This window comes from Taurulus bubalis (assembly GCF_910589615.1).
Source record: "Taurulus bubalis genome assembly, chromosome: 11".
NCBI lineage: Eukaryota > Metazoa > Chordata > Actinopteri > Perciformes > Cottidae > Taurulus > Taurulus bubalis.
Window position 1 is genome coordinate 8696314 of NC_136599.1, and position 26302 is coordinate 8722615.

A 26302-nucleotide genomic window follows, 5' to 3' on the forward strand; every position below is an offset into this window, starting at 1 on the left:
CAATGTCCTTGTTTGGAATGTTTCAGCCTACTGAATTAAATCTTCACAGATTGATGTGGCACAAACTGGGTCACTCCACTTATACACAAACAGAAAACCATAAACATACTGTCAATACCAACACTTACACCAACAAAAAAGGGAATAAAAACACACACACACACACACACACTTAAGACGACATGTTTTTGTGCCGAGTGACTCACCATTAAAAGTGTCTGTTGTGAGACTGTGCTCTAGATCTGCTTTGAGTACTCTTGAGAGCACTCAGACCACCAACACACACACACACACACACACACACACACACACACACACACACACACACACACACACACACACACTTGCAGAAAGCTGGGAGAGTAAACTGTGATGCGATTACACCTTTTTCAAAGATTGTCTCTCGCTTCTTTTCAGACAGTGTGTTTTCAGACATGATATCTATGATAGAGATGAGCGAGAGGGTTTGACACAGCTGAGGTCAGAGGGAATGATACAGCCCACACACACTCACACTCACATCCAGTAAAGCCACGTGGATGTTAGGGTTACACCGATGCATGTGAGCTCAATACGCTCCTTTTTAACTTACAAAATACTCACAGGACAATTCTTTCACGAAAAGACCCCAAAAATCACTTTAAAGTAAAAAAAGAAAAAGAAGACGTGCAACATTAAGTCTCATTTTTCCTGCCAGGTCCCATTTCTGTTTACCACTACGGCTGACTGATCCCAATACATGAAAGTGCCTCAGTTATGAGGTTCGCGATAAAGATCGGTATTCACAACAAACAACATTGAAATTGGCTACAATGCTGCATGGGATATCGTTTCTTTTTTCTTCTTTTTTAACAACTTGACAGTTACAGCGAGAGGAGATTGTGGTTAAGTACTCCGTCTTTTTGCCTTAAAACGCTTTTGCAAGTCTGAGAGTCATTTCAGTAAGCAGACCATTACTGATTATCGTCAATATTGCACCGTTTTCCTCTTGTCCAGTAGCACTGGTTACAAACCAAGGGTCCAAACAATATATTAATCTCCTTTTTTTTCCCTGACAAGTGTCTGTGACCTCAATTTGCATACCCAGGCTTTGTAAAAGCCTCCTTTCGTTTTTTTTAAGTAATGAGAAGTTGCCTGTGATGGAAACATTCATCACAAAATAACTTAAAATAAAGTCACGTTGGGTAATGAGTCTTTTCACTCTTAGTAACCACATGTCTACGATTCTGGAAACCACTCCACCAGAGCAGGACCGAGGTATAGCTTTGACGGATCTGTTGGTCGAACTTTTCAGGTGAAATCTATCAAACACTGTCTTGTTTGTTTGCTTTTTGTGTGTATATTTAAGTTGGCACATCCTTCAGTAGAAGTTGAGGTCAGTTGAATTAGCAGCGATTCATCTGCAGACTTTCAGAAAGCAATGCTCCAAACTTTCCATGAGACAGATGTGAATTTGGAGAGAATTATCGTTTAGAAATGACTCGATTCAGACGACCCAATCAGATCATGCCACTGTACAGCATATTCTAGGTCTGTGTAAAAATAGAAACAAGGTTATGATACTAAATCGCTGCCATTCAACTATTCATTTGTCCAAACATCTGCATAAACGAGCCAATGTGGCATCATGGTCACAGCTAATTTAAGGTTCTGGTTCTCCCCTGTGCACCAACGCTTTCACATAGATCATCGCTTCCTGAGACGAATGGAGGTTGAAGGGTTAAAATTAACTGAATGGGATGAATGGCTACAGATAACAGGGCACTAAGGTCAAAGGGAACCAAATGCATAAATAAACATTTGTCAGCCCGTGATATGTTCTTGCCCCTCCAAACACATAAACACGTGGGAATAAGTAAAGGTACCGTACCTACAGGACCCACTGTGCGCTGCAGTATCACTCGTATACATTTGAGTCTTTGTGTGAATGTCTGCCCGGAGATGTGTGACTGAGGGCGACAGAGATGGACAGGCTGGGAGGAGGTTTGGCTCGGACTCAGTTCTGCTGCAGGATCAGGTTTTCCAGCTCGTCCGCTGAGCGGAGCAGGAAGGCGGCAGACTCCCGGTACCCTGCGATGAGCTGCCTCACCGCCGTGACCTCCGGGTGGCTGAGCTGAGCCGAAGCGCCGCCGCCACCGCCTCCTTGACCGTGACTGTTGCCGCTGGCGGAGGTGGAGTTCGGGCCAACTGACTTCATACTCAGATCTGTGGGACCTGCGGACAGAATCGTGATGGTTAAAGAAAACAATATGCAATATTAGAGATACAGCAGGGGACATGAACAAAAGGGCCATTTAATTTTGTCGAGGTATCAAAAAACTATTCTAGTATTTCAGAGATGCATTAAAGTGGACCTTAATATCTCTGAGAAAATTAGATTTGTGCACGCTGACTTTGCAATTAAGGCAAATATCAGACAATGCTGATTTTAAGAAATGCCTTGAAAGCTTAGTTAACTTAAATTACTCGTGCCAACATGCTCACGATAGCAGTGCTAAGATAGTGATGTTTACCACATCCTCCATCCAGTACCGCTGTGAGTGTTGGGAATAGTTTAGCAAGTCCTGTATTTTGTAGCATAGTATTAGACGAATAAAAAAATTGACCTGATGATGACGCTAGAAGAAAAGTCAGGGGATCATTTTATTCATTGTGCTCTCAACGTACAGGTTTTTTTTCAGTGGATGGAGATCGATATATTGTAATTTTAGTTTTATTCAGAATTATATTTGTCTGAGAAAAATGTCGATATTCCAATGGCCTCATCTTTCCATTGTGCCTTTGTTCTCCCTGCATAACATTACTCACTCACTAGCTTGTTAAATTGTGAGCCTCTGTGTTTTTTGGCGTGCATGTTGCCGTTGCCTAGCAGCGGTGTTCTCCCAACTGAAACGCTATAACCATATTGTGACTTCCTGTGTCGTAACCAGGAGCTTGAAGGCAGCAATCACATCACAGTGGAGTCTTTGAGGTGGAGACTTAAATTAGAAAAAGTGTTTGCATTGTTGTAAATTGTGTGAACCAACCCTTTATTAAAAGGGGCAATGAGCTGAATATCCTCTCACAGCATTAATAATTCCTCTTCAAGCCTCGTTGTGTGGTTGGAAAAGCTCCTCACCGTTGGTGTGTGCGGCACCAGAGTTCTGCTGGTTGCTGCCGACTGTCCCGTATCCCCGCAGGTTGTAGTTGAGGCCTCCGTTGGTGTAGAGCTGGTCTTGGGCAAAAGCTGCGCTGGAGATGGTGAACCCTGACGGGGCCACAGAGGCCGGGTCCCTCGAGTTGGTCGTGTCGACAGAGGCCGGTTCGTCCTATGAGAAATTAAATGTTTTCAGTTTTTGGGGCAGGATCTCGTAGTTTGTGTCGTGCAGTTTGGCGTTAATGATGCATAGCCGTGCGAGCACATTTCCCAAAAAAAATCCCTGCTGAGCAAATTCACAAACACCAACTGCCAAGACATTTACCGCTTGGTAGACATCGAGCCGCATCCTCTTTGCAGCGTTTCGGGTTTCGTTCTCGCAGGCGGCAGCGAGGATGTTCTCAGCCATGGCAGAGGTGAGGTGAGGAGGTGTTGGTCGTATCTGCAAGATTTTTGCACATTATGAAATGTGAAACCCTGTATTTATTGGGATTCATGATCATATGTTGGATTAATACCGACAACATTTTTAGCTGAAGGCACTTTTGTACCTCAAAACCACCCTTTTTCATACGGCGGCATGATTTGAGGTAGGTGCGGATGCGCTTGCGGGAGCGCTCCTGAAACTCCGGGAACTGGCGGCTGCAGGACTCGATGATGGCTTGGATCTTCTCCTTGGGCTGTTTGGAGATGGGCACCATGCGGTCCAGATTCTCATCCACGAACAGACGCACAAACATCTGACAGAGACAGAGAGAGAGGGGGAGGGGTGAGAGGGGATATAGAGCAGAAAAAAATGGAGTGGGGGAGCCGGGTGGAGAGAGGGGTGTGAGAGTCGAAAACAAAAGAGAGGAAAGGGAAGGCAGGGGATGGGGGAGCATCAGAGGTAGAGTGGAAGAGGAGAGGATAAAGAGGGAGGGGGAGGTGATGAAAACGGGAGCGGTGGAAATTGAATCATTGCTCATATTCAGGACAATATTTCTAGTGTTTGCTTATTCACTCATGGTTGCATTTCTCTGCAACTCTACTGTATTTGTTTCCATTAGATTTAGAAATGCACAGATGGTGCTTTTCACAGAATAAATAGGCAGCATTGAGTATGTGCGTATATTAAGTCAGGATATGAGAATTCTTTTATATTTCTAAGTACAATATACTTATAATAACAGTAATACAGCAAAGCTGGGTGATATCCACCAGGACTGATTTGTATTCTCACCATTTCGACAGGTTACTTACATTGAAGGCTTTGAGTCTCTCAGGATCCATGCCCTCAGCGTCATTGATCTTGTCACTGTCGTCGTGGTCGTCGTGATCGTCATCGTCGTCGTCGATTATCTGTGCCCGACCAGAGGTCAAGTCCTCAGCGCTCATGCTCAGTTCAGTTTTCACAGAGTCATAGCTCCCGGAGCTGTAAGGAGGGGACTGAAAAACACACAGAAATGCACCAAAAACACACACATCATTTCAGATTAGACTCAAGAGCTGCACTTTTCTCAAGTGCTTTTCTCAAGACAAAGTCATGTTTCTGTTCTTACCTTGTTGTTGTACTCTGATTTGATGGGGTACTTCCTGTTGGGGTCTGCGGGGTAAGAGTTCGGGGACGAGCTCCCCGCCGGCAGCAGTCTGTCGCTCAGATTGACCGGCTGCTGATCCTCAGAGGTGGACGAGGGCGAGGTGGTGCTGAAGTCCAGGGGAGCGCTCAGCCCGTTCTCCGTCACCTCCCCGTAAGGGGCCCCACCATCTGGGGGGTTCCCACCCACCGCCAGCGCCTCAGGGGAGGTCAGGGCCGGCAGTCCGTTGGCACTGCCGCTCTCCGAGGAGACGTCATCTGGCAGAAAGGGAAGCAGCAGAAGATGCAGCGATGAGCTGTGCGGATGTTTGTCATCCTTTTGCATTCATGTGAGTTTGTTTACTACAATGGGCACTATTCCTGTCTCGGATAACAACAGAGTGGGTGTGTGACTACAGGGGGATGGGACTTCATGCCTCATGTTGTGCTTTCTGGAACTGTTAGGGAAGTGGGTATTGGGGTCAACTGTCAAGATAAATAAAAGTTAGGGGAGAAGAGGGGAATCTTCTCAATTCTAACAGCAAAGAGAGAACGAGATGAGGATGAGGAGGGACTGATGGGGGAAGGGAGCCTTCACTTCCTGGTGTGTGCAAATTACAGGTTTTTAACCCACATTATGGCATGTACTGATTTTATTGTGAGGATTTTTACACGCATCACATGCACACCTAGTTCACAAGGATACAGTCATTCTCCGTTTCAATGTATTTTTCTATGGTGGTGCATAATCTGTGGAGGTTAATATTGGCCTTTGTCCTACTTCTCTAAACCCTGTACCCTGAGAGAGAGGTGTGCCAAATGGATTCGGGATGTGGTGGTGTCCCACCCCCTGTAAGAGTGGATTTATGTGGATTAGTCCACTAAGAACAAGGCAAGCTGTTTCCTGTGCATCCTCAATCTGTACCCTTCTCATGTAGCGAATAACCCTTCAGATTACAGATGTAAATAAAACTAAAAAGGAGCAAAAGCAGATATAACCCCATCAAGCCAGTAACTACAAGATGTCAACAGTTAGCGATGTTTTACCATCCTCTACTTTAATGGGGGCTGTCGGGTTGCTGACTCTCTCTCCGTTTGGTGGACTGGGCTCAGGCACTGGTGGCGGCTCAGCGGCGACCCAGGTCGGCTCAACGCCGTTCATGTCCTCGCTGCTCACCGAACTGTCATCCTGAGGGTAGAAAGGCAGAGGCGGTGAGACGGGGAGAGAAAGATTGTTTCGTTTCCCATTCGTCCCGTCGAGAAAAAGAGAAGGAGAAGAAACATTCATTGTGTCTTTTTTCATCTTAGGGTTCACACTTTTTGTTTATTCTAAAGCAATACTGGCGTTTTACTATTGGTATAATTTATCCTGCTGTCCAGACAAGTCACAAGGAAATCCCTTGTTGATGGGGAACAATCTCCACAGTCTTCGTTCTGGGAAAAAAAATGCATTTCAAAGCACAAATTAAGTGGATACATTCCTGTGTTTTAGCATGACATTCCCTCTTTATGCCTCCACTGAGCTATGTCATAGGGCTGATTAGCTTCAGCTGAGCTTTACATTTACACTGAGAATCAATCCCCTATCACTGCATTGAAACATCTTCAGGAGGAACACACACAACCAATAACACTTTCAATGTGCAGTACATTCATTACATTTTCTTGATTTAAATCTAAGCAGAACGTGACAAAGTCTGGCTCAAAAAAATGCAGGAGGCTCCCTGTTATGTTTCTTGGAGCGCTGCTATTTTTAACTCAGTTACGTAGAGACCCTAAGGATGCTTGTTATAGCGTAACATAAATATGAGTAAACCATGAGGGTAAGGATTAGCAAAGGATAGCGGAATAATCTCACAAACTATTCAAAAGCTGTCCGGAGCTTTGGCTTCAAACTATATAAATGAGATACCTGCTAACATCCATGAGCACATTTCAGAGCAGCAAGCAGCAAGTTTACATCGTGCTAACACAAATGAGTGACTTCTCCTCTCTCAGCTGGCAGAAAGAGGAGCAAAACTACGACTGTGTGATGGGAAATATCATCTCGCCGTTTCATTTCTGCCACTCGAGCACACACACAGCATTCAACTCTTATGCATCTGCTCCTCTGTAAAGGTTCTGAGGAGGACCAAAATGCTCAGTGACAACTTCATTAGGTACCAAGTGAGCAATGTGGCATTAAAGGGAGAGAGAGAGCCACGAGAGGGAGTCTTTAATTACACCGCTTCAAGCGTCATTAATGTCTAAGCTGTAGGAAAATATGTAATTCATAAAGTCTGGGGATGTACTTCTGAAAGGGTTTTTTCTGAAAAAGAGTTAGCAAATAATGTACTTATAGAATAAACTTACGAGACGTTGATCACCACAAAATATTCTTTTGATGATCTATTCCTTGTATTTTTTAAGTAAAAATGTCAAACATTCAGTGATTCCAGCTTCTCATGTTTGCTGTTTTTCTTTGTCTTGTATTCTACAGTACAATACATAATTGTGTTTTTTTTTAACTATTGTATGGACAGAACAAACAATCATGAGATGACATTTTTATTGGCGTCTGTTTTCGGATGTTTTAAGGACCAACACTCACTAGTTGCAGAGCCTATTTTAGTTGTCATTTCACAACTATGCGTGTATTTAATCTAAATGGTCCCACTAAGTTGTAAAACTGGGAGAATGTTTGGTTGAAAAAGGATAGAAAACAAATACGAGGCATGTTTTTGTCACCATGTATAATTTCTTTCTTTACCATTTGTGAAAGAGAAAGGCGGAGTTGCACTGCAACAATCACAAAAGTTCTGCAAAACAACAGTTGGCAGCACACAAACTCACACATTGTCAACAGAACCAACCTGCTGCATTCTCAACCATTCTCTGAACCGGAGCAGCAGAGATATGGAACAAATCACTACAAGTCTCCTACACCACTTGAGATAACCCTCTGTGGTGGTTAATTATTGAATCATTGGCCCTGCTCATTCTCCGTTTGCACACAGATGTGACCAACACTTTGAGCATTTGTTAATTTGTACTCACCCGCAAATCACAGTCTGGGTCATTGTTCCGGATAATCCTAATTATGCGTGAGTGAGGTTCTACATTATCATCATCAAGCAGCGCTCTCTGCACTTTAGTGACAGTGGTTTCTGAGTGTTTCTGTCACAGCCACACATGGGAGTGGTCTCACACATGACGTCAGGCAGATGATTTACTAATCCTCATTTCACACTGAGCTCCTCCCCCCAGCAGGAGGACTGCTCTACATGCTTAATATGGACTTTAAAGTTTAGAGGAAGGATGTCTTCTTCTGCTTGCACTAAGTGTTTCTCCCCACAGCCTCTGTGAGACTAAAAAGAACATTAACCGGAGGATGTGTGCAGTCAATACAAATACAAACATGGTGTAAAGGAGACGTTAATAGTGATTGATTTTCTAATCAATCCCATCAGGACACATGTTTCTGTGCCCTTTTGTAAAAAATAGGAACTTACCCTTTCAGTGGCCGTCATGCACTGCAGCTTCATTTGTTTCAGGTAGGTGGCAGTGAGAGGCATGTTGTAATCAATGAGGTCCGGGACCAGCGAGGTGGGCCTGTCATTTTCTGACAAAGAGAGCAAAAAAAACAGGCAAATCACAAAAGATATACAAACTAATAGATAATAATTAAATCAAATAATAATAATTCATGATCGAAAAAACATAGATCCAGGACGATGATTTAAGAAAGTAACTAAGTACTCAACTTGTATGCACTTGTACTTGTGTTTAAGTACAATTTTAAGGTACTTTAATTGAGTATTTCTTTTTTATGCTACTTTATATTTCTACTTTTATATTTTCTACTATTTCTAACATTGTACTTTTTTACTACACTGAGTTTATCTAACATATTTGGTTACTTTACCAATTTAAACTAAAATCACCTCCATACTTTAAATTGGGTCCAACAAATGCATGCCAAATTATCTGTTACCAGCAGTGCCGGGCCGTGGATTTCCTACCTTCAGTGGATCAGCTGTTTAACAGCTGATTTCAAACCAGGAATATTTATGTTATTATGTGATGAGCATCAGAGAAAATAAATCCTCGGAAAGTAAGTCACCCTGATTCTGAAACACGAACAGAATATATAATAGGGTTCATAATTTGATTGAGCTCTGACAACGAGAAGGGGTGTCGTTTTTCCGTGCAGATTGTAGGCCCTATCAGCAGGACATACTGCAGTAATTAACTTCCTGTAGTCCCATCACAGTATGAAAGCTCTGCTCTATAATAACTAACTATACTGCAATGGGTGGAAATCCAAGCAGCAGCCTGCTCTGACATCACAACAAAGTGTTTGAGAGCTGTCTGCAGTCTCCATACCAGCCACTAGAGGGACTCTGTGATCATTTTAATGTGTATATACAATCCCAGAGATGTGGTCCTCTTGGGTCTTTGTTACAGCATGCCGGTGATGGATATATACACTATGTTTTATTAATCCAAGTATAAATACCTAAAATCCCACCAGCTCATATTTAGTGTCTGACAGGACAACAGAGAACTCACCTCTTTTCTTATGTGATAATAAATAAATAATAATAAATAAATATTTCCATGAATCTTATGATGACATTATTTCACAAAATCCTACAACGTTAATGTCTGGCTCTTGTAAGAAGAAGATTGATTGGTTTCTACCACCCCAGCATGCATTGCAGCATTGTAATTAACCATTCTTCCATGTCAGTATATGTCAAAGGATCTGCGCTTTACGCTCTTAAAGGTTGATCTCAAAAATACCATATCAGTTAATGATGTCTCCGGAATTAGCGAGCCCTCCACAGGTCAGATGTGTGCTATTACCTTTGAACTCTGCAGTGCTGGGATTGATGTGCATCCTCTTTTGACACTCTCCACAGCTCATTAGGAACCGAGTCACCGCCTCTCTGGGCAGGAAGGCGTAGGTCTCTGCTATCTGTGCCGGGGGAGTGAGCAGAGGAGACTGGGTTATAGCATCAAAAATGGCAGCAGTTATGGCCCAGGCTGTGATCTCAAACTGTGTGTGCAGGGGTTTTATTTTGTGTGTGTTTTTTTGTACTGTGCATGTGTGAAAGTTTGGGGTCAGTGATAATGTGTCATCTGGATGTGGCATGAGGAGGAATCCTCCCTTTAGGCAATTTCACGTGCCTTCCAGTGGCCTAATTCCAGCTGTGTGTATTTCTGCTTTGACAATCTACAAAACAATCAGCGTTAGTCATCTTTCTCTTCCTGCTCTCTCAGGTGCAGTCGACTCATATCTACACCTCTTTCTCATGCTCAGCCTTCCCTCTCTGTTTGTCTCCACTGCTATGCCACCCTGCCCTCCTCACCCCCTCTGGCGTTTCCCTGTAAAATGCGACCTTCACGTGACCATGGAGAGGCAGCAGGGGTGCCCACCCCCACCGGCCCACCATCACCACAGCTCCCCGTTCCCTTTGCCCACCCAACCCCCCCACCTCTACCCTCATGGCCCCACCCCTACCCTCCCGGCCCCTTGAGGCAGCTGAGAGGGAAAGGCCACCCAGAGGACCGTGCACCTCCCAGAAGGCCACAGTGACAGTTCCATATTATGCCCTGCCCCAGTGATGCTGCCTCCTCAAAAGGGTACACTCTATGAGACGTGACAGGACCTCTCCACAGGGCAAGAGGAAAAGGCTCTATGATTATTTTTTCCAATTCCTGAGGGGGGGTACCAGAGTCCTGCTAACACCCCCCACACCTCCTCAACACTGCACCAAGAGCTGCATACAAAGCCCCTCGTTCTGTCAGGACACCACCCGACCCGAAACCATACCTCCGTTTGCAACATAAACTCATATTTCTGACTGCCTTTGTTCTCGAGACATCCATCATGCGGCACCATAAAACTCTTTAGCACCATTAGCACTTTGTTATTCTGGTATAGGTGGTTACTTGTTCCCTTGGTAACTCTTGATGTAATACATTATGTTGCCTGAGCTAAGACATATATATATATATATATATATATATATATATATATATATATATATATATATATATATATATATATAGCTTGTTGTCTTTTCACAGACTAAGAAACATCTTTGAGGTCTACATTTAACAGATCTTCCGCCAGGCTCCAGAAGGCTTGCCTCCCCTCAAGAACGCAGACTTTTGGGCCAACTTCTTTCAAATCAAATAATCCAACTGGGATTTTTTTTTTTAACTAACTGTGCATGGGACACTTTTCACACAAAGGAAAAGGAGCTGTTGTCTGCACGCTGTAATTTGAACACTTCCCAAAAAAAATGTATTTACAGACAAAGTAACAAACTATATATGACTATATGTGGCTTAGTCCTGACTGAAATACAACTCTTGAATGGATTGCCATGACATTTTGTACAATTATTCATGGTCCTCCAGAGGGTGAATCCTACTGACATATCTATAAAACATAAACACATATATCAACAAGTTGATTGTCACTGTGAGCATGTTATCACGCTGACAGTTATCTCAAAGCACCACTGCCCCTATACGCACAGCGTCACCGAGCAGCCAGGCTGTAGACTCTTAATCTTGTGTTTGTGGGTTAAACTGAAGCCTGTTTATTGTTGACATGGATGTTTTTCATTATAAAATGTTTTCAAATGTCAGTGTACAGACAATCTTTCCTTTTGCTTCACCTGCTTGGATGTACCCACCGCTTTGTAGGTCTTCTTTTGACCTGCATGTTTGGGTGCTCTTCCCGGATCGGCGCCCATCTCCACATGCATGGCATAGATGATGTCGAAGAAGTCTTCCACCACAGCCACACGTTTCAGGGAGGAGTTGTCTTGGGCCGAATTCCCATCTGAGCACTAAAACACAGACAGAGACTGGAGTTCAGTTTAATGTCCCGCCTCGGGCTTGCAGAGATGACATGTGTGTATCGTCTAAGTATCATGTAATATAGTTGCAGGTGGAGCGTCCTGCAGCCATGTGATGTGTGCAGGATCTTTGAGTCACATGAGCCATGGGTCAGGTGGTTACCGATCTGTACAAGGTGTCCTAACCAGCACTGGAACAACCTCTCTTGTCATTCTGTCTTTGAACGTCTCTCTCCGGTGGAGAAGTCTCGGCCCGGCTGGGTCGGCAGCCATCACCTCGTCTCCGCGATGTTTAAAAATAACACCGTCGACACTGCACAAGACTAACAGTCCCTCCTACTGCAACCTCTGGCAGCCCATCCCGCCTCCCGTATACTGCTGACCCTGTCGCCATAGAAACTGCCACTGATTTCTCTCGGGCAGGTGTGCTGGGCAAAGGGTCATGTGACACGCCATAGATGGGGAATCGCCAGGACAACGGCCTCCATCCGCGGCACCACATGGGGCTTTCTTCTCCTTTCTGCCTCCATCTTCTTCCAAGTAACTCTCTCATCCCTTCAATCCCGACAAACACTTTACATTTTCCACCAGATCTTATCTTAATGTTATGCACCTGCTGGTATTTTTAAAGTGTCCCAGCAAGCATTGAATGGAAAAAAATAAATGGTTTGGGGCATTTAATTAGTTTTTTTGTGTGCAGCTCTTCCACGCAGATATTAAACAAAGCTCTGACATTTTCTGGAGATGGGTTCTAGGTGGAGAGTGATCTTTTCTTGCTTGAGTGATAGGAGGGTCTGGAGTTCAGAAAGTTGTCCCCCTGGCATCGAAGAATCACACTCCCGCCCCCCTCGTCTCCTCTCTTTGACATTTCTGCACAGTTCCTGGGATTGACGTTTAATTTTTCCATTTTCCCGCAACTGCGTCCCCCCTCCTGTCTCTCCTCCATGTCTTCATCCCCTACCTCTCCGTCCTGTCTTTCTTTCTTTCTCTCTCTCTTTCTTTCTTCCCCCCTCCTCCTCCTCTTCTTGCTCCTGCTCTCCCAAGTGCGAGGTAATGATCGTTGCCATGGCAACTAAAACCAGCTCACAGAGCGGGTTTGTTTTAATCCGGCCCTCTCTCCCCTCGCTCCTTCCAGCCACTCTCTCCCCTGTCAGCATGGGCTAAATGTAATGATAATAAATGAAATAATAGCAACCCTCCACCTCATCATCACAGCTGTAATCTATCGCACTTGGAGGTATCATCATCATTCCCCCGGTGACATCACCACCACCACCGCCGCCGCCGCCACTGCCGCTGCTGCTGCTGCTGCTGCTGCTCGGGACAATGGTGTCAGGTCCATTCACGCTGGATTTAGATAATCTCATACAACTGTGGGGTGTGCAGTGTACCCACACCGCTGCTGCATCCTCCACTGGATTCTACCCCAACAAAATATCCAACATACACACACCGGATATTCAGCTGGGAGTGTGTTCAACCGGAAATCCACCCTAAAGGCGCACACATGCATTATATTGCAACCTACTGGTGTTGTGCCTCATAGTTAGCTCAGTTAATGCTGCTGAAGTCTGCTCTGTGTCAGGCTGTAACTACTATCTTCATTGTAAAAAAAAAAATCTTGAGAATTGCTTGGACGATAGAGTGCCCTTCACCATTTCCCAAAGCCCTCTTCAAATATCTTTTTAGTCTGGCAGACAGTCAAAGAAAACACATATTCAGTTTAAAGTGATGCAAAACAGAGAAAATACACATTTGAGAAGTCTCATTTTTGCTTGAAAAAACATCTCAAACGATTGATAGATCATCAAAATAGTGAGTGAACTTGCAAGCAATAACTCCAGCTACCTGAAGGCCTTCTCGGACGCCTCTGCTTAGATAAGCTCTTAAGTTTCCAAACACAAGTCAACAGGGAGTTAAACATTCACCTCAAAACACAACATGCTTTGAGTTTGTGTGTGTGTGTGCATTTGTGAGCGTACTGTGTGTTTAAGTGCAGCACATGTCTACCGGGCAGAGCTTGTAGCTGAAACATCTCAGAGGAGAACAGCTGTTGAACAGCGCCGTAGATATTTGGTCTCATCAGCAGCGAGCCGTTTTCCTGGAGCAAAGGAGACATGTCAGCATCCCTAATCGCCAACAACACCGCAAAAACTCCTCGACCTCCTTCTCCTCCTTCTCTCTGTCTTTCTAATCCCGTAGGACTTTGCTCTCCCCAGCCACTGTACAACCAGCCCCCATCCCCTGCTCGTCGTCTCCCCGTCCCGCACCAAACCGCTCTGTTGCTAGGAGACTGGAGGGGTTGAGTCGGCTGCCCCCACCCCCGCTGGCAGTCACACACACACGTGCACACACACACACACACACACACACACACACACACACACACACACACACACACACACACACACACACACACACTGTAGCAGAGAGGGGAGAGAGGAGCAGTCCTGCACACAGGCAGGTCAGGAGGAGGAGGTGATGGAGCAGGAGGAGGAGGGGAGGTTCACGGGAAGCAGCTGGGTCACAAAGATGGGCCGGCAAAGATAAAAGAGATGCACCACACAAGGAATTTAACTCACGGGTGAATGAGTGCAAAAATATCAAAGGCAGAAATTTTGCTTCAACTTTGAAAGTCAAGCAAAACATGAGGAGGGTGTTTTATTTTGTTGGGTCGCTGCACAATAAGTAGCTTAAGTTACAGCAACAGGGTGTGTGATGTGTTCAGGTACTTTCTATATGTGTGTGTATGTGTGTGTGATTGTGTGTGTGTGAGTGTGTGTCTGTACCTGGCAAGTAGGGAGTAAAGATGGCTGTGTCAACACCACTTATGACTCAGATTATCTCACTGCCGATGTGACAACAGGTCATCTTTTACAGCCCCATCTCCTCCTGTAGCTGCTAATGGACATGTGAATGGTACAATCCTTGTTTCTTATGTATGTGTGTGTGTGTGTGTGTGTGTGTGTGTGTGTGTGTGTGTGTGTGTGTGTATGTGTGTGTGTGTGTGTGTGTGTGTGTGTGTGTGCGCTCCAGGTGCAAGATAAAGATTCATGACAGGAAAACTAAGATAAAAGAAACTATTACCTCCAAAGTGCCCCAAATATTTAATAAAACCCTGTCGCCTTCTATTTCTTTTATTTTCTACATCATCATCATCGTCATCATCCTCTCTTTTCTAAATTCATGAAGCCCTGTCATTAAATCCACATTACAGGCTCTACCCCTCGTGTGTGTGTGTGTGTGTGTGTGTGTGTGTGTGTGTGTGTGTGTGTGTGCGTGTGTGTGTGTGTGTGTGTGTGTGTGTGTGTGTGTGCGTGTGTGTGTGTGTGTGTGTGTGTGTGTGTGTGCGTGTGTGTGTGTTCCTCTCCCGGCTGCCTCCATGATGAACATTATTGGAGTGTGTGACATCCACAATATCCCAGCGAGCCGGAGACACAGAGAGTCCCACCAGCGCCGGCAGACGAGCACTGTTGACGTTCCAATCGCTGACTCAAAATGGGATGCAAATGACTCGCACACACATCATCACAGAGTCCATTTTAAAGCTATTATCATACTGTCCCACTTCGTTAAATGTTGGCCTGGCAAAGGTATTAAGAATGACAGTAGCGGTGTGGTAGGAAGATTATTGCCGTCTTAAAGTGTGTGCGTGTGTGCGTGTGCGTGTGTGTGTGTGTATGTGTGTGCGTGTGTGTGTGTGTGTGTGTGTGTGTGTGTGTGTGTGTGGAGCCGAACTCAGACTATCTCCCACACAGGGGGGGAGGCCCCCGGGCCAGTTAAAAATGGTGTTAATTTCTCCTCCTATGGGAAAGCAAAGAACGGTCTCTCCATGGCAACAGAGAGGGTGCTGAAGGGAGGAAACACAGAGCATGCGATCAGCGACCCCCTCTTTGTACGAGCGCACACTCAAACTACCACATACGTGCAGTACAGTTTCCATCACCCATTTACAGTAAGTCATAGTAACACAACATGGACGTAAAGTCTCAGTTTAAGGAACAAAGAAGTCCATCACCGCCTCACACAGGTACATTCTGCTCAATCCAGCTGTAGCTGGAACAACTCGTGATTCCTGTTTGGGGTGGTGAGCGTTTGCCGTTTTGAGTGTGAATGCGTTGCCCCCTAATAAGCGCTGCCAGAGACGGACGAGACAAAAAACAACGAGGAACAAAAGCACCGGAGATTCTCTATGCAAAAATAGCATTAATGCAAATGCTCTTGAATAATAGGGCCAGTATTCTTTTGACTCTGTGGCCCTTCCACAAAAGAGGGCCTCTCAGGGGAAACGTGGACTAATTAATCAGATAATAATGATGATGTTCCTCTTCCCGTCTGGCGGAGAAGCACAAACATTTAGGGACGATTTTTTTCAAAGACACAGATTAGGAATAGTGGTTTCTGATTTCTACACGAGGAGAGGACGTCCCGAGACAAACCTCTATTTTGCAAATTGATAGCATTATTAAATCCTCTTTTCAGAAATTCTCAATCCTGTTTCATTTTATCCCGTCCTGTCACTTTGAGGCTGATCATTTTCTCAATTAATCGATGAATAATTGTGTTGATAAAATATTAGATTATACTGAAAAATGCCCATTATAACCTCCCATATTGAGTTGGCATCTTTAGATCCTTTATGTTATATAATCAAACCCAAATATATTATCATTACAATACTACAATCATTAGATCACATAACAAAGAAAAGCAGCAAACGATTGAGAGGCTCAAACCAAAAATGTTTTGTAATTTTGCTTGAAAAAACGTCTGAATGCTTATTATTATGGTTGAATTGATTGGTAGAAAACAATCTGCAACCATTTTGATAAACAATTGATTATTTTGAGACTTTTTTTCATAAAAATTGGCAAATTCCTTTGCTTCTGGCTTCTTAACATATCGATATTTCTGTTACCTTTTGTCTTCTGTAATATTATATTGAATATCTTTTCACTTAAAGCATTACCTTAAGCCTTGACAAATCGTGATGGACATTAATCACTGCATTCTAAGATGTTATAGACTAGAATGAGAAAAAAATTGACAGCTGGACAATAAATTGTTGGTTGCAGCCCTCGTTGCCAATTCATTTTCTGAGCGTCTGTTAAACGTTTTAGTTTTGGGACACGTATTTGTTTTTGGTCTGATTCGTGTTATGAATTAATGTTTTGGACCAATTGTACAAGTTAAAATATAAAGAATGACACCGGCTGATGTTGAATGTCTCCATATTTTGCAGCTGCCCCACAAGGAACAATTCAACTTTAACTTTTGAACATCGTGTGACATGTTTCTGAACAGTTACGTGTGTGTGTGAGTGTGCATGTGTGTGTGTGTGTCCACCAAACTAGTTGTGAGACGAACAAAGATATTTACAGATTTCAGTTGGCATGGCAACAAAAAGCAACAGCTCACAGTACTTTAAGATTGTCAGTACAATGCTCATGTCAGCCGAAAAGGAAACGCATGGGGCGTTTAAGCGTGTCTTTTGAAAAGTGGCTGCACTCTGACTCCCCTCATCTGGAGAAAGTGTGTGTGCTCAGAGAGCGTGCTGCATCTCTGAGCCTGTTTCTGGTCCCGTTCCCCTCCTCCTCCTCTGTACCGTTCCTCTAATCAAGACATAATGGGAGCTAAACGAGGTTGCATTTCCACACCGAGGGCTCCTGGATTCTCTGAGCACGGAGTTGTGCAGACATCACGAGCTGGGAGGACAGAGATGAACAGAGGAAATACAGAAAGAACATGATTCTGTGTCCCGCTTGAAAAGGAGGCATCTACACTGAGCGTGTGCTACACTGTGCCCGGCCTTTCTGTCCCGTCACACACTGAAGCAGCCTTGTATGCATCAGAAGAAGAGACCTTCTCTGTCTGCACATCAGCCTCCGTCATCCCTACCCCCACCCAGCCTCCTGTCATTTAGCCCCATGCCTGCCCCCATACAGAAACTTGGCACACCCTGGGAGCAGCTGCAGCAGGGCTACCAATGCTGGAGCTCCAGAGACACGCCCCCGGCCCTGCAGCCGTACGAGGAGCCAGTGACCATTGTGTGTGTGTGTGTGTGTGTGTGTGTGTGTGTGTGTGTGTGTGTGTGTGTGTGTGTGTGTGTGTGTGTGTGTGTGTGTGCGTCTGCTCGTGTGTCACTTTTCCACTGGCCCAGGACGGCCTATTTATAAAGCCCACGAACAGTGAATGAAAAACTCTGCTTTCTAATACAGTCAGATGCATTTGAATAGGTGGATTTGTTGCCTCTGACTCATCATTAGAAGCAGCTTGTGTTGGCTGATGTTTTGTTTGTTGTTTGAATGTCTCAAGTGGAGCTGAGTCAGGGGGATGATTTCCCTTTCCTTGTGATATTAGCTAAGTGTGTGCACTCCAATAAAGACTCAGCTACACTTTTTCTGTCCTCCCAAATGGTTTAAACAGACCTCAGAGAATTATATATTATTGCGTGGGCCTCACTCACAGAGAAAACAGGCTCACCTGGAGGATGCTAGAATATATATTGGACACGAGGACATAAAAGAATGTATATAGACCAGAAAGGACAAGAGCCACAGACAAAAGCTAATCAACAACACATTTCAGGCCCCATCTGCACCTGCGGAGACAGATCACACCTGCCCTCTTGCCCAGAGGGAAACATAATATTGAGTGGAGATTAGAGGGGTTTTGTAAAGGCAGTTGGCCTTAATCTAAATTGTACATTCACAGGTATAACACCTGTGGAGGGATCAGTGCTATTCAAACCAAAATCTAAGTATCCCGTCTGTAATTGGGGCCAACATTTGTTACCAGAAAATGTGTTTCTGCTCTGTGAGGTCCACAGAGACTTTTGTCCCAGCAGGGCGGGTGGAGGGAAGATTATTCCCTAAAGACGCTTATTTAAAATGGTGGTTCTCTCCTTTCTGGCACAGCAGGCCAAAACACCATACAGAGATATGGTGTGTGTGCTGTGTGTGTGCACATGCACAAAGAGAGCTACTGGGGCACTGCTGACAGTTCACCATGTGTATCTAAAAGAAGAATGTGTGCTTTCACCCTGAACACACCTGAAGCCTCAGTAATGCATAAATATCTCACCCCATCATCCAGAGACACGTAGAAGAAGTCTGAGCACCAACTGTGGGCGTATGTCGCTATCAGTCCCAATCAGACCCTTTTGTTTCCGCCACAGCCCCTCACGTGGTCACCAATTACGCACAGCTACCACACTCCATCAAATTAATTTGAAAATGTTTCTTTTGCAAACGCAGTCTTAAATGGGCTTTATGGGAGCTTAACGTCTTAACGTACAATATAAAAAAAATGCGGCAGAGGCAGACTATCCTGGACTACACAGGTGTTGCCAGAGCAACGAGTGCCTGCGAGCCGATCCGCATCCCGCCCAGGACAATGAGAAGTGGGGTGCGAACACAGAGGCTCGGGCTGTGTGCCGCGCACTGACATTTCTGTGAAAAAAAGGCAGATTTTTGAGTATTGAGTAGTACCCCCATCTTTGTTCTCTCTCTAACTAATCTTGGCGACGCACGCGACACAGTCCGGTCTGCTCGGTTTAAGATGGGACAGTGAGCGCGCGCCTCATTTGATGAATCGCTTACAATCAAAGCTGCTGAGCGCTCAGCAGAAAGGTGAATCAGACATGATCTTATAGTCGACGTTAGTGCCCTGTAGCCCATCACACAGCGGAGTACCCTGACATGGGCTACCCGACCCACGAACATGCCGTTGCATCCACGCGCGCGCGCACAGCATCGCGACCACATCGGGCGGCACGAGACCCTGAACAGCACGGTTCTAACTAAATGTTGTCAATAGTCAATTATCTCACGCTTTGCACCCGAGAGCGTGCCGCTGACAGGACTTCACCCTCACTGGCGAGATGGCTATGCATGATAGCCGATACCTTTCACAATTGCAATTGCCAGAAGGCAACCGGCGTTGCTATGGCAGCAAGGGATGAGAGTAGGGCTGCTCCGGTTGGGATGTGGACAAAGTGAAGCTTTATCAAGAAAGACGAGGGCGAGCCGGGACGACAAAAGATTATAAGTTGTCCTTTTATTTCACATGACAGGTGCATGCGTGCAGCCTGATATAAGGATAACTTGTAGGCGGCAATGGGACATCTGTGCGCGTGGACACGCACGTTCTCTCTGTTCCACACGCACACACGTGCACACACAGAGACACACACATACACACACACACTTTACCGTTGTCTTGACCGGGACATATAGGACGGGTTTCCCCGGAGCTCCCTTCTTGTTGTGCTCTCCCAACACGTTGGTCCCGACCTGAAATCCTTTAGACTTCACCCAAAATTTGAATTTGGCGTTGATGTGGCTGTTGTCGATATACACGCCATCCGACTCCTCGTTCTGCAACAGTGTCTGCATGATTTTGTTATATTTTCGCCGGGTGACGGTCTTTGTTTTACCGGAGTCTCCATAAGTCCGGAGACACCAGTCCTGAAATTCACTGAACATCTCCGCCTCCAACACGACCGGACTCCGGCTCCTTTTGGGCGCATCCACGCACGCCTTTCTCGTTGCCATCGCTCTCTCTCGCTCTCTCGCTCTCCCTCTCTCTCTCCCTCCCTCTCTCTTTCTCTCTGCCTGAACCCGTTCAAACAGCCCAGGCTAATAAAGACTTGACCGGGTGGATTCTCCTCAGGTCCCCGGCTGTCCCGTGTAAAGGAGGCTTGGTTCCGGGTTTGGGACGCTGCCTCTCTGTTGTTTCCCAGCAAAAGTGACCCGGACGGCAGCACACCTGTTTGCAGCGGAGCAGTGCTGTCCCGAACCGCAGCGGTGAAAAATGTCACTTCCTCACATCATCCGCTGAGGAGCAGAGAGGGGGGCTGTCCTACAGCACGCTGAGCGGGTATCTCCCACCTGTGCGTAAAACGCTCTTCACTAAATGGTAGGCTCTGAAAAAAAAGCCACAGTCCTCGCTTAACAACAAAGAACACAGACGAAAGCATGGAAACAACCGTCGCTTTCAGTTCCTATCGACCTACTTTTTAACAGCCAACACTATTCTCGGATGCGGGTTGCTCAACCCTTTAAAAAAAGCGCAGACATGCACACAATGTGCTCCTATGTGTGGCCACATATCCGATCAACATGCGCCACCTGGGATTGTTTCGGCTCCTCACACCTGTTTGAATGCGAATCGCGTTGGCACTGTCTGCTCTTGCTATCCCGCAAATAAAACACAGTCATATCTGCATCGCACTGGTGACATAGTGAAATAGCGAGATGTTGCCTAGACGCAGAGAGAAAATGTCCGATTTGAAGACGTGGAAGGTGAGGGAGGGTGGGGGCAGAACATATTTGATGCTATCTGAAGAATATGCTAGAAAACATGGATTTCACAATTTCCTTTCAAATATACAACACTTTTTTTTTTTTGCAGAGGCCAAAGATGTGTGGATAAGTAAAAAACCTAAAAAAAAAACACAAAAAAGATCTTTGAAATGTCCACATGTAACATTTTTCTTTATTCTACTCATTGTGGATGTGTGTGCTTTGGTGCTGTAAACCAATAATTTGAGAAAGTAAGTTTCTCTTGAGGGTGATTTAAATTATAGCACATCTGTCCCAGTAAAAAAAAAAAATGTCACTTCCACTCATGAAGAATCGACAAACTGCACATATTTAGGATCTGGGTGTCCTGTGTGTGTCGTGCTCTCATTGTGTGTGTGTGTGTGTGTGTGTGTGTGTGTGTGTGTGTGTGTGTGTGTGTGTGTGTGTGTGTGTGTGTGTGTGTGTGTGACTCCTCCTGGTCTGTGCATTATAGGCCCATGCTGGCGGTGGTGACTGCTGCTGTTGCCATGACAGCAGCAGTGTCTCCGGCCGTGCAGAGGGTGAGTGGGATGCCCCATCCTCATCTCTCCATCCTGACTCAGACAACGGCATGCCGGACACACAAAAAAGCCCCACCCCGACTGAACGACAAACAGATCGACTGAACACACGTGTGTGCGTGTGTGCGTGTGTGTGTGTGCGTGCGTGTGTGTTCCTTTGCATGCTATTTCATTTCATTTCATCATTTGGTTTTGTTTCTTCTCTCTGGACTGGCCTGCATGCAGGATGAGCTGCAGGGCTCCCCATCCACAGCTCTTTTTTTTAAAAGCGTTTGTTTAGTTTAAAAAAAAGATGGAAATGACAAAACAAAAGACAACTTCAAGTTTGTGACCCCTTAAAAAGGCTAATCGTGAACTTCATGTCATACTGACCCCAATTTGTGTCAAGCACCAAAGCAACATTAGGTTACCCAGCATCCACCGGAGAGGACGGTTGTTTTGACCCAGTTTTAGTGTTATCTTTTATATTACAGTTGGGCTGAATGTGGTTTTGAACTGTTATAATCTACTGAAGCTCTTTTTAAACCCACTATTTGTAACAGATTGTTTGCAGGTCTTAAAGTGATACACACTGTTTTGTACAACTATAAACAACACAACAGTAATAAAGATTATAATAACACTAGCATGGGGTCACAACAACCAATTGGTCAATTTGTAACCTACGAGATTTCTTCTTCTTGGCTTTGTCATATTGAAAGAGACTTTTAGAGGCTGAGGAAAAGTATCAAGAAAAACACACACTAGGTTAACAGAAAGAAAATGTAAACACATTTCTGGAACCCTTTTTTTTTCTTCGAAATAACCCTTTAATCATTTGGTGGCCCCTCGGATTCATTCTGGGACCCATTTAGGGATCCCGACCCCCAGGTTGGGAATCACTGAGTGACAACATATAACACTCACAGAGGCTAATTCAACTTTTGATTCTTTATGAACATTGGACTGATTTGTAGTAAGATAACATTTTGAATGCAGTGTTACTTACTAACCAGGTGAGTATTCTTTGCAAGGTACTTTCACTACTTAACTCAAGTACAGGATCTGACTACTTCTTCCACCACTGGACAAAACATACACCACAGGATTCAGATTGTTCTCCTGTGATGCACCGATCCCTGAGATCATCGCTCAGCGCCGCCATGCATGCGTTTCAGCTGTCAGACCTGTAGGCAGGGTCACGCCTCCTCCCTCCTAATGAGGCCAAACTGCTGTAATTACGCTCACAATCCCCCACTGAGCGCTTTCCTTTCACACGAGGTGGACAACTCCTGTCCTGGAGGGCCACAGCAAGGCCGCTCTCAAACTGAGATACCCCACTCTCCAAAATACAACCCCTCACTTAGAGACTCATGACAGTCTCTAGAGACTCATGACAGCAGCTTCACATCCGTCTGCTTACTTACTCTGACCTGCACCCGACTCACCTCTGGATCATCTGGATACCAAGCAAGTGTGCAAGTATCTAGTGGTGGAAGAGGTAATCAAATCCTTTTCTTAAAGGGGCATTCCCCATACAAGTTATAACAGTATACTCAGCCTGAGAGTATGAAGTCTTCTGGCTCTGGGGAACTTTCTAAAGTCTGAGTAAATAGAGTTGTGAAGTGGGAGGACGTATTTCTGCCACCCCTTGTTCCAGAAATAAACGTCACATAAGACTTTCCACAGACGACGTTATGGAACTCATAGATGAAGCACTTCTACAGCATGAAGCTCGCCCAGAAGATACCTAGTTCTTTGATATAAAAAAAAGCAAAGAAGGCATAAAGAATTCAGGGAAGAAGACAACCACAACTCTCAGGGTGCATTTTGGCAACAAAAAAAACATCAGAGTTTAAATTTCTGTCGCAAACTGCTAACAATTGCGCTGTGAAGACAATTTTTAATCTGCATCTTAAATAACTTTTAATTGTAATTACTGAGTGGATTTTTGATGAATTCAGCAAATATGATAAAGTACTTTGAATTTAACTTCTTCTCCATAGCAACTGTGGTCGAGGCTCATGGGTTTTTTGGTTTTAGACAAAACATGATTTGTATACTATATTAGCTAGACTAGAATAAACATTCACTTATCTGGATCTGCTGAGTACTTTTCTGTAAAAGTACCCTATATTTCAACTGTATTATAAAATATTATGAAGATCCAATAACATGTAAAACGCATTTTAATGTTAAAACTGTCATGTATGAATCTTCTTTTTTTTTACTTCATATGTCGTTGGGTAGTTTAATCAAAATAATGTTTTTCACATGTTTTGTATGTGACATCTTAATCTGCAAAGCACTTTTTAAAGTACAATATTAGGCACTAGGAAAAAAAGTGCAGAAGAAGTATCAAGTTGCACAAAATGCAAGTTAAGTGCATCAACTCTTGGTGAGTTAAGTTAATTTAACTGAAGGTGTCACTCACCAGCGACACTCAAAAAAACATTTCTTCGGGAGTATTTACACTTCTAAAAAAGAAGATGTCTGCAGAAATCAGTAAAGAGAAAATATTTTAAACAAACAAAGTCTGTCTAAGAGGAGGTGAAACAATGGAAACAGAGCTTAAAGGGACACGTGCAGAGTGAACAGAGAGACAGACAGTGACACAGAACTGTGAGACTGAATAAGAGCATGAGAGCCAGGCCGTGATGGTGAATCAGTCTCGGTGAGGGTGACAAACTCACCCTCCTCAGCCTCATGTGGATCTCAGAGTGGGATTAAGTATGAGTGACAATTTGATCACTACTGCCTCCTGTTGGTGAAGATGAAAACTGCTCCTCCTTTGTGTCACCCATCCTGAACCGGACCTGTCCGACGTGAGACAACAACATCAGTGACACACATGTATCTTTCAGTTAACTGCATGGTTTCTTTGTCTGTGTTGTAATATTCGAGATATGATTTGAATGTTATAATGTGTCTTTTTGTAGGTTCACCGAAATCACAGAAAAACATATTTTCCCATTTTGGGATATCCATAAAAAAAAGTAATTTTAGTTATTACATTTATTTAAGTGAATTTCATTATTTTTGTTTTGTATTGTTTTTTTTTCATCATTGCAAGGTGTTTTTAGTATTGAAAAAGGACATTTTAAAGACTCAACCGCTAAAATATCTTTCCAAATTGTCAATATATCCACAATTTTCAATAGTCTTCAATGATTATATTTCTTTATTATAAAACTAAATTGTTTGTATGAAAACTGTCCACAATGAGGTCTGTGGATTATATTTTGTATAATTTTCCAATATTTTCCATTCACGTCCATTGTAATCAATCAGTCAGTGAAACTGAATGTGTATAACATCTTTCATACAGATTAGTGCCATTCAAAGTGTTTTACACACTGACAATAAGAAGAAGAAAAAATATACGTCACAATACAACAATATATTTAAGTTTTACTTTGAAAAATGTCTTTTGAAATGTGATTTTTCATTTCTTCTTCTGCAGGTTAAATACAAATATTGGATGTTTTCCTTCTTCTTCCTATTGTTTTTATACTGCGGTATTTTATATCTAATTGTAAAAAAGAAAAAACGTTTTGTAATTTTTATTGTGAACATTAAATTGAAATAATCATTCAACCAAAACTGTTGTGTATACCATTTAAACAGAATCCCTAATTTTATGAAGCATACAGTTGGGCTTAATTTTAATCCTCAACAAGCTAAATTAAAACACACATAAACTTGATTTGGTGTAGATTTTCAGTAACGCATACTGGAGATAGAATATGATTTATGTGTGGGACAAATGTGTAGTAAACCTAAATAGTTCTGTTTGAAGAAGTTGAAAAACCATAGACGACTTTAACATATATGTTGTTTTTTGTTCTTTATTTGATTTGGGTGAACTCTCCCTTCTAGAAAAACATGACCGTGGTTTGTTCTCTTCATACATCTGAAGTGTGGTAAAGAGAGAGTGAGAGAGAGAGAGAGCGAAAGAGAGAGAGAGAGAGAGAGAGAGAGAGAGAGAGAGAGAGAGAGAGAAAGCATGCCGACTGCATATTTATTATCTATTATATCAACTCACTCTCTCTTTGCTCAGTTGGTCACAGCACCAACCAGAAGTTGCATTTACCAGCCTGGCGTGGCGAAGGGCTGCAGTGCGACGTGAACACACATTGACAGACTTATGGGACCATGAGACAGGGAGGCACGGAGGCAGGGAGCCGAGGGTCAGGGCCCGGGGTGGCTGCAGGCCATCGGGACAGCACAGCCAAGAGGCAAGCCAGGAGACGACAGAATGGGCACAGTCGCCATGGAAACACAAGCGACCCAGGCAAATCATGGCAACTGGTAACTAAGTAACAGGAAACGACGGACCATAGAGGGCGATGAGTCTGGTTAATCATGAAGCGGGAGGGGGAGGAGGGAGGGACAATGACAGGGAGATAAGGGCCACAGTTCTGGCTCACTGCAGACCCCTCTCCTCCAAAGTGTGTGTGTGCTCATTGCCGCCCCACGTGCACTGGATTGACACTGGATTAGTGTGAGCTGATGGAGACGGAGACGGAGCCCTTCTTCCCCCATCATTTTCTTTGTAAATCCACGAGGGAGTGTTAATGAGCACACACTACAAGGAGAGGAGCCAAAGAGCGGCCGTTAAACTGAGCTCTCGTATGTGTGTGCGTGTGTGTGTGTGTGTGTGCTGATATTAAACCAGTCATGATCAATATTTTTACAATAACAGGTTATCAATTGACAATAAAAAAAGGATTCACTCATACAATGAATTATTATCTCAATCTGCTCTGCAGAGCTTTATAGCCCGTTGGTTTTCAGATCATTGTTTAACTGTCCGACACACAACTCTGCAGTGTCGTTTCCAGCCACAGCGGGCAGTTGTGTTCAGTGAAAACGCTCCACACTACCTGCTCAGCACATAGCAGCAGACAGAC

At 44.2% G+C, this 26302-nt stretch overlaps 1 protein-coding gene across 1 annotated transcript; it reads right to left on the reverse strand.

Moving 5' to 3' along the window:
- Positions 1-1996: 1996 nt before the first annotated feature.
- Positions 1997-20100, reverse strand: nol4la (nucleolar protein 4-like a; the record flags this gene model as incomplete). The annotated part of the gene is made up of 11 exons (XM_079226318.1): positions 1997-2214; positions 3119-3308; positions 3462-3578; positions 3688-3876; positions 4376-4561; positions 4675-4967; positions 5736-5877; positions 8180-8289; positions 9537-9648; positions 11381-11536; positions 19759-20100. 11 exons carry the CDS (start codon positions 20098-20100, stop codon positions 1997-1999), a joined length of 2055 nt encoding a protein of 684 aa, XP_079082444.1.
- Positions 20101-26302: the final 6202 nt, after the last annotated feature.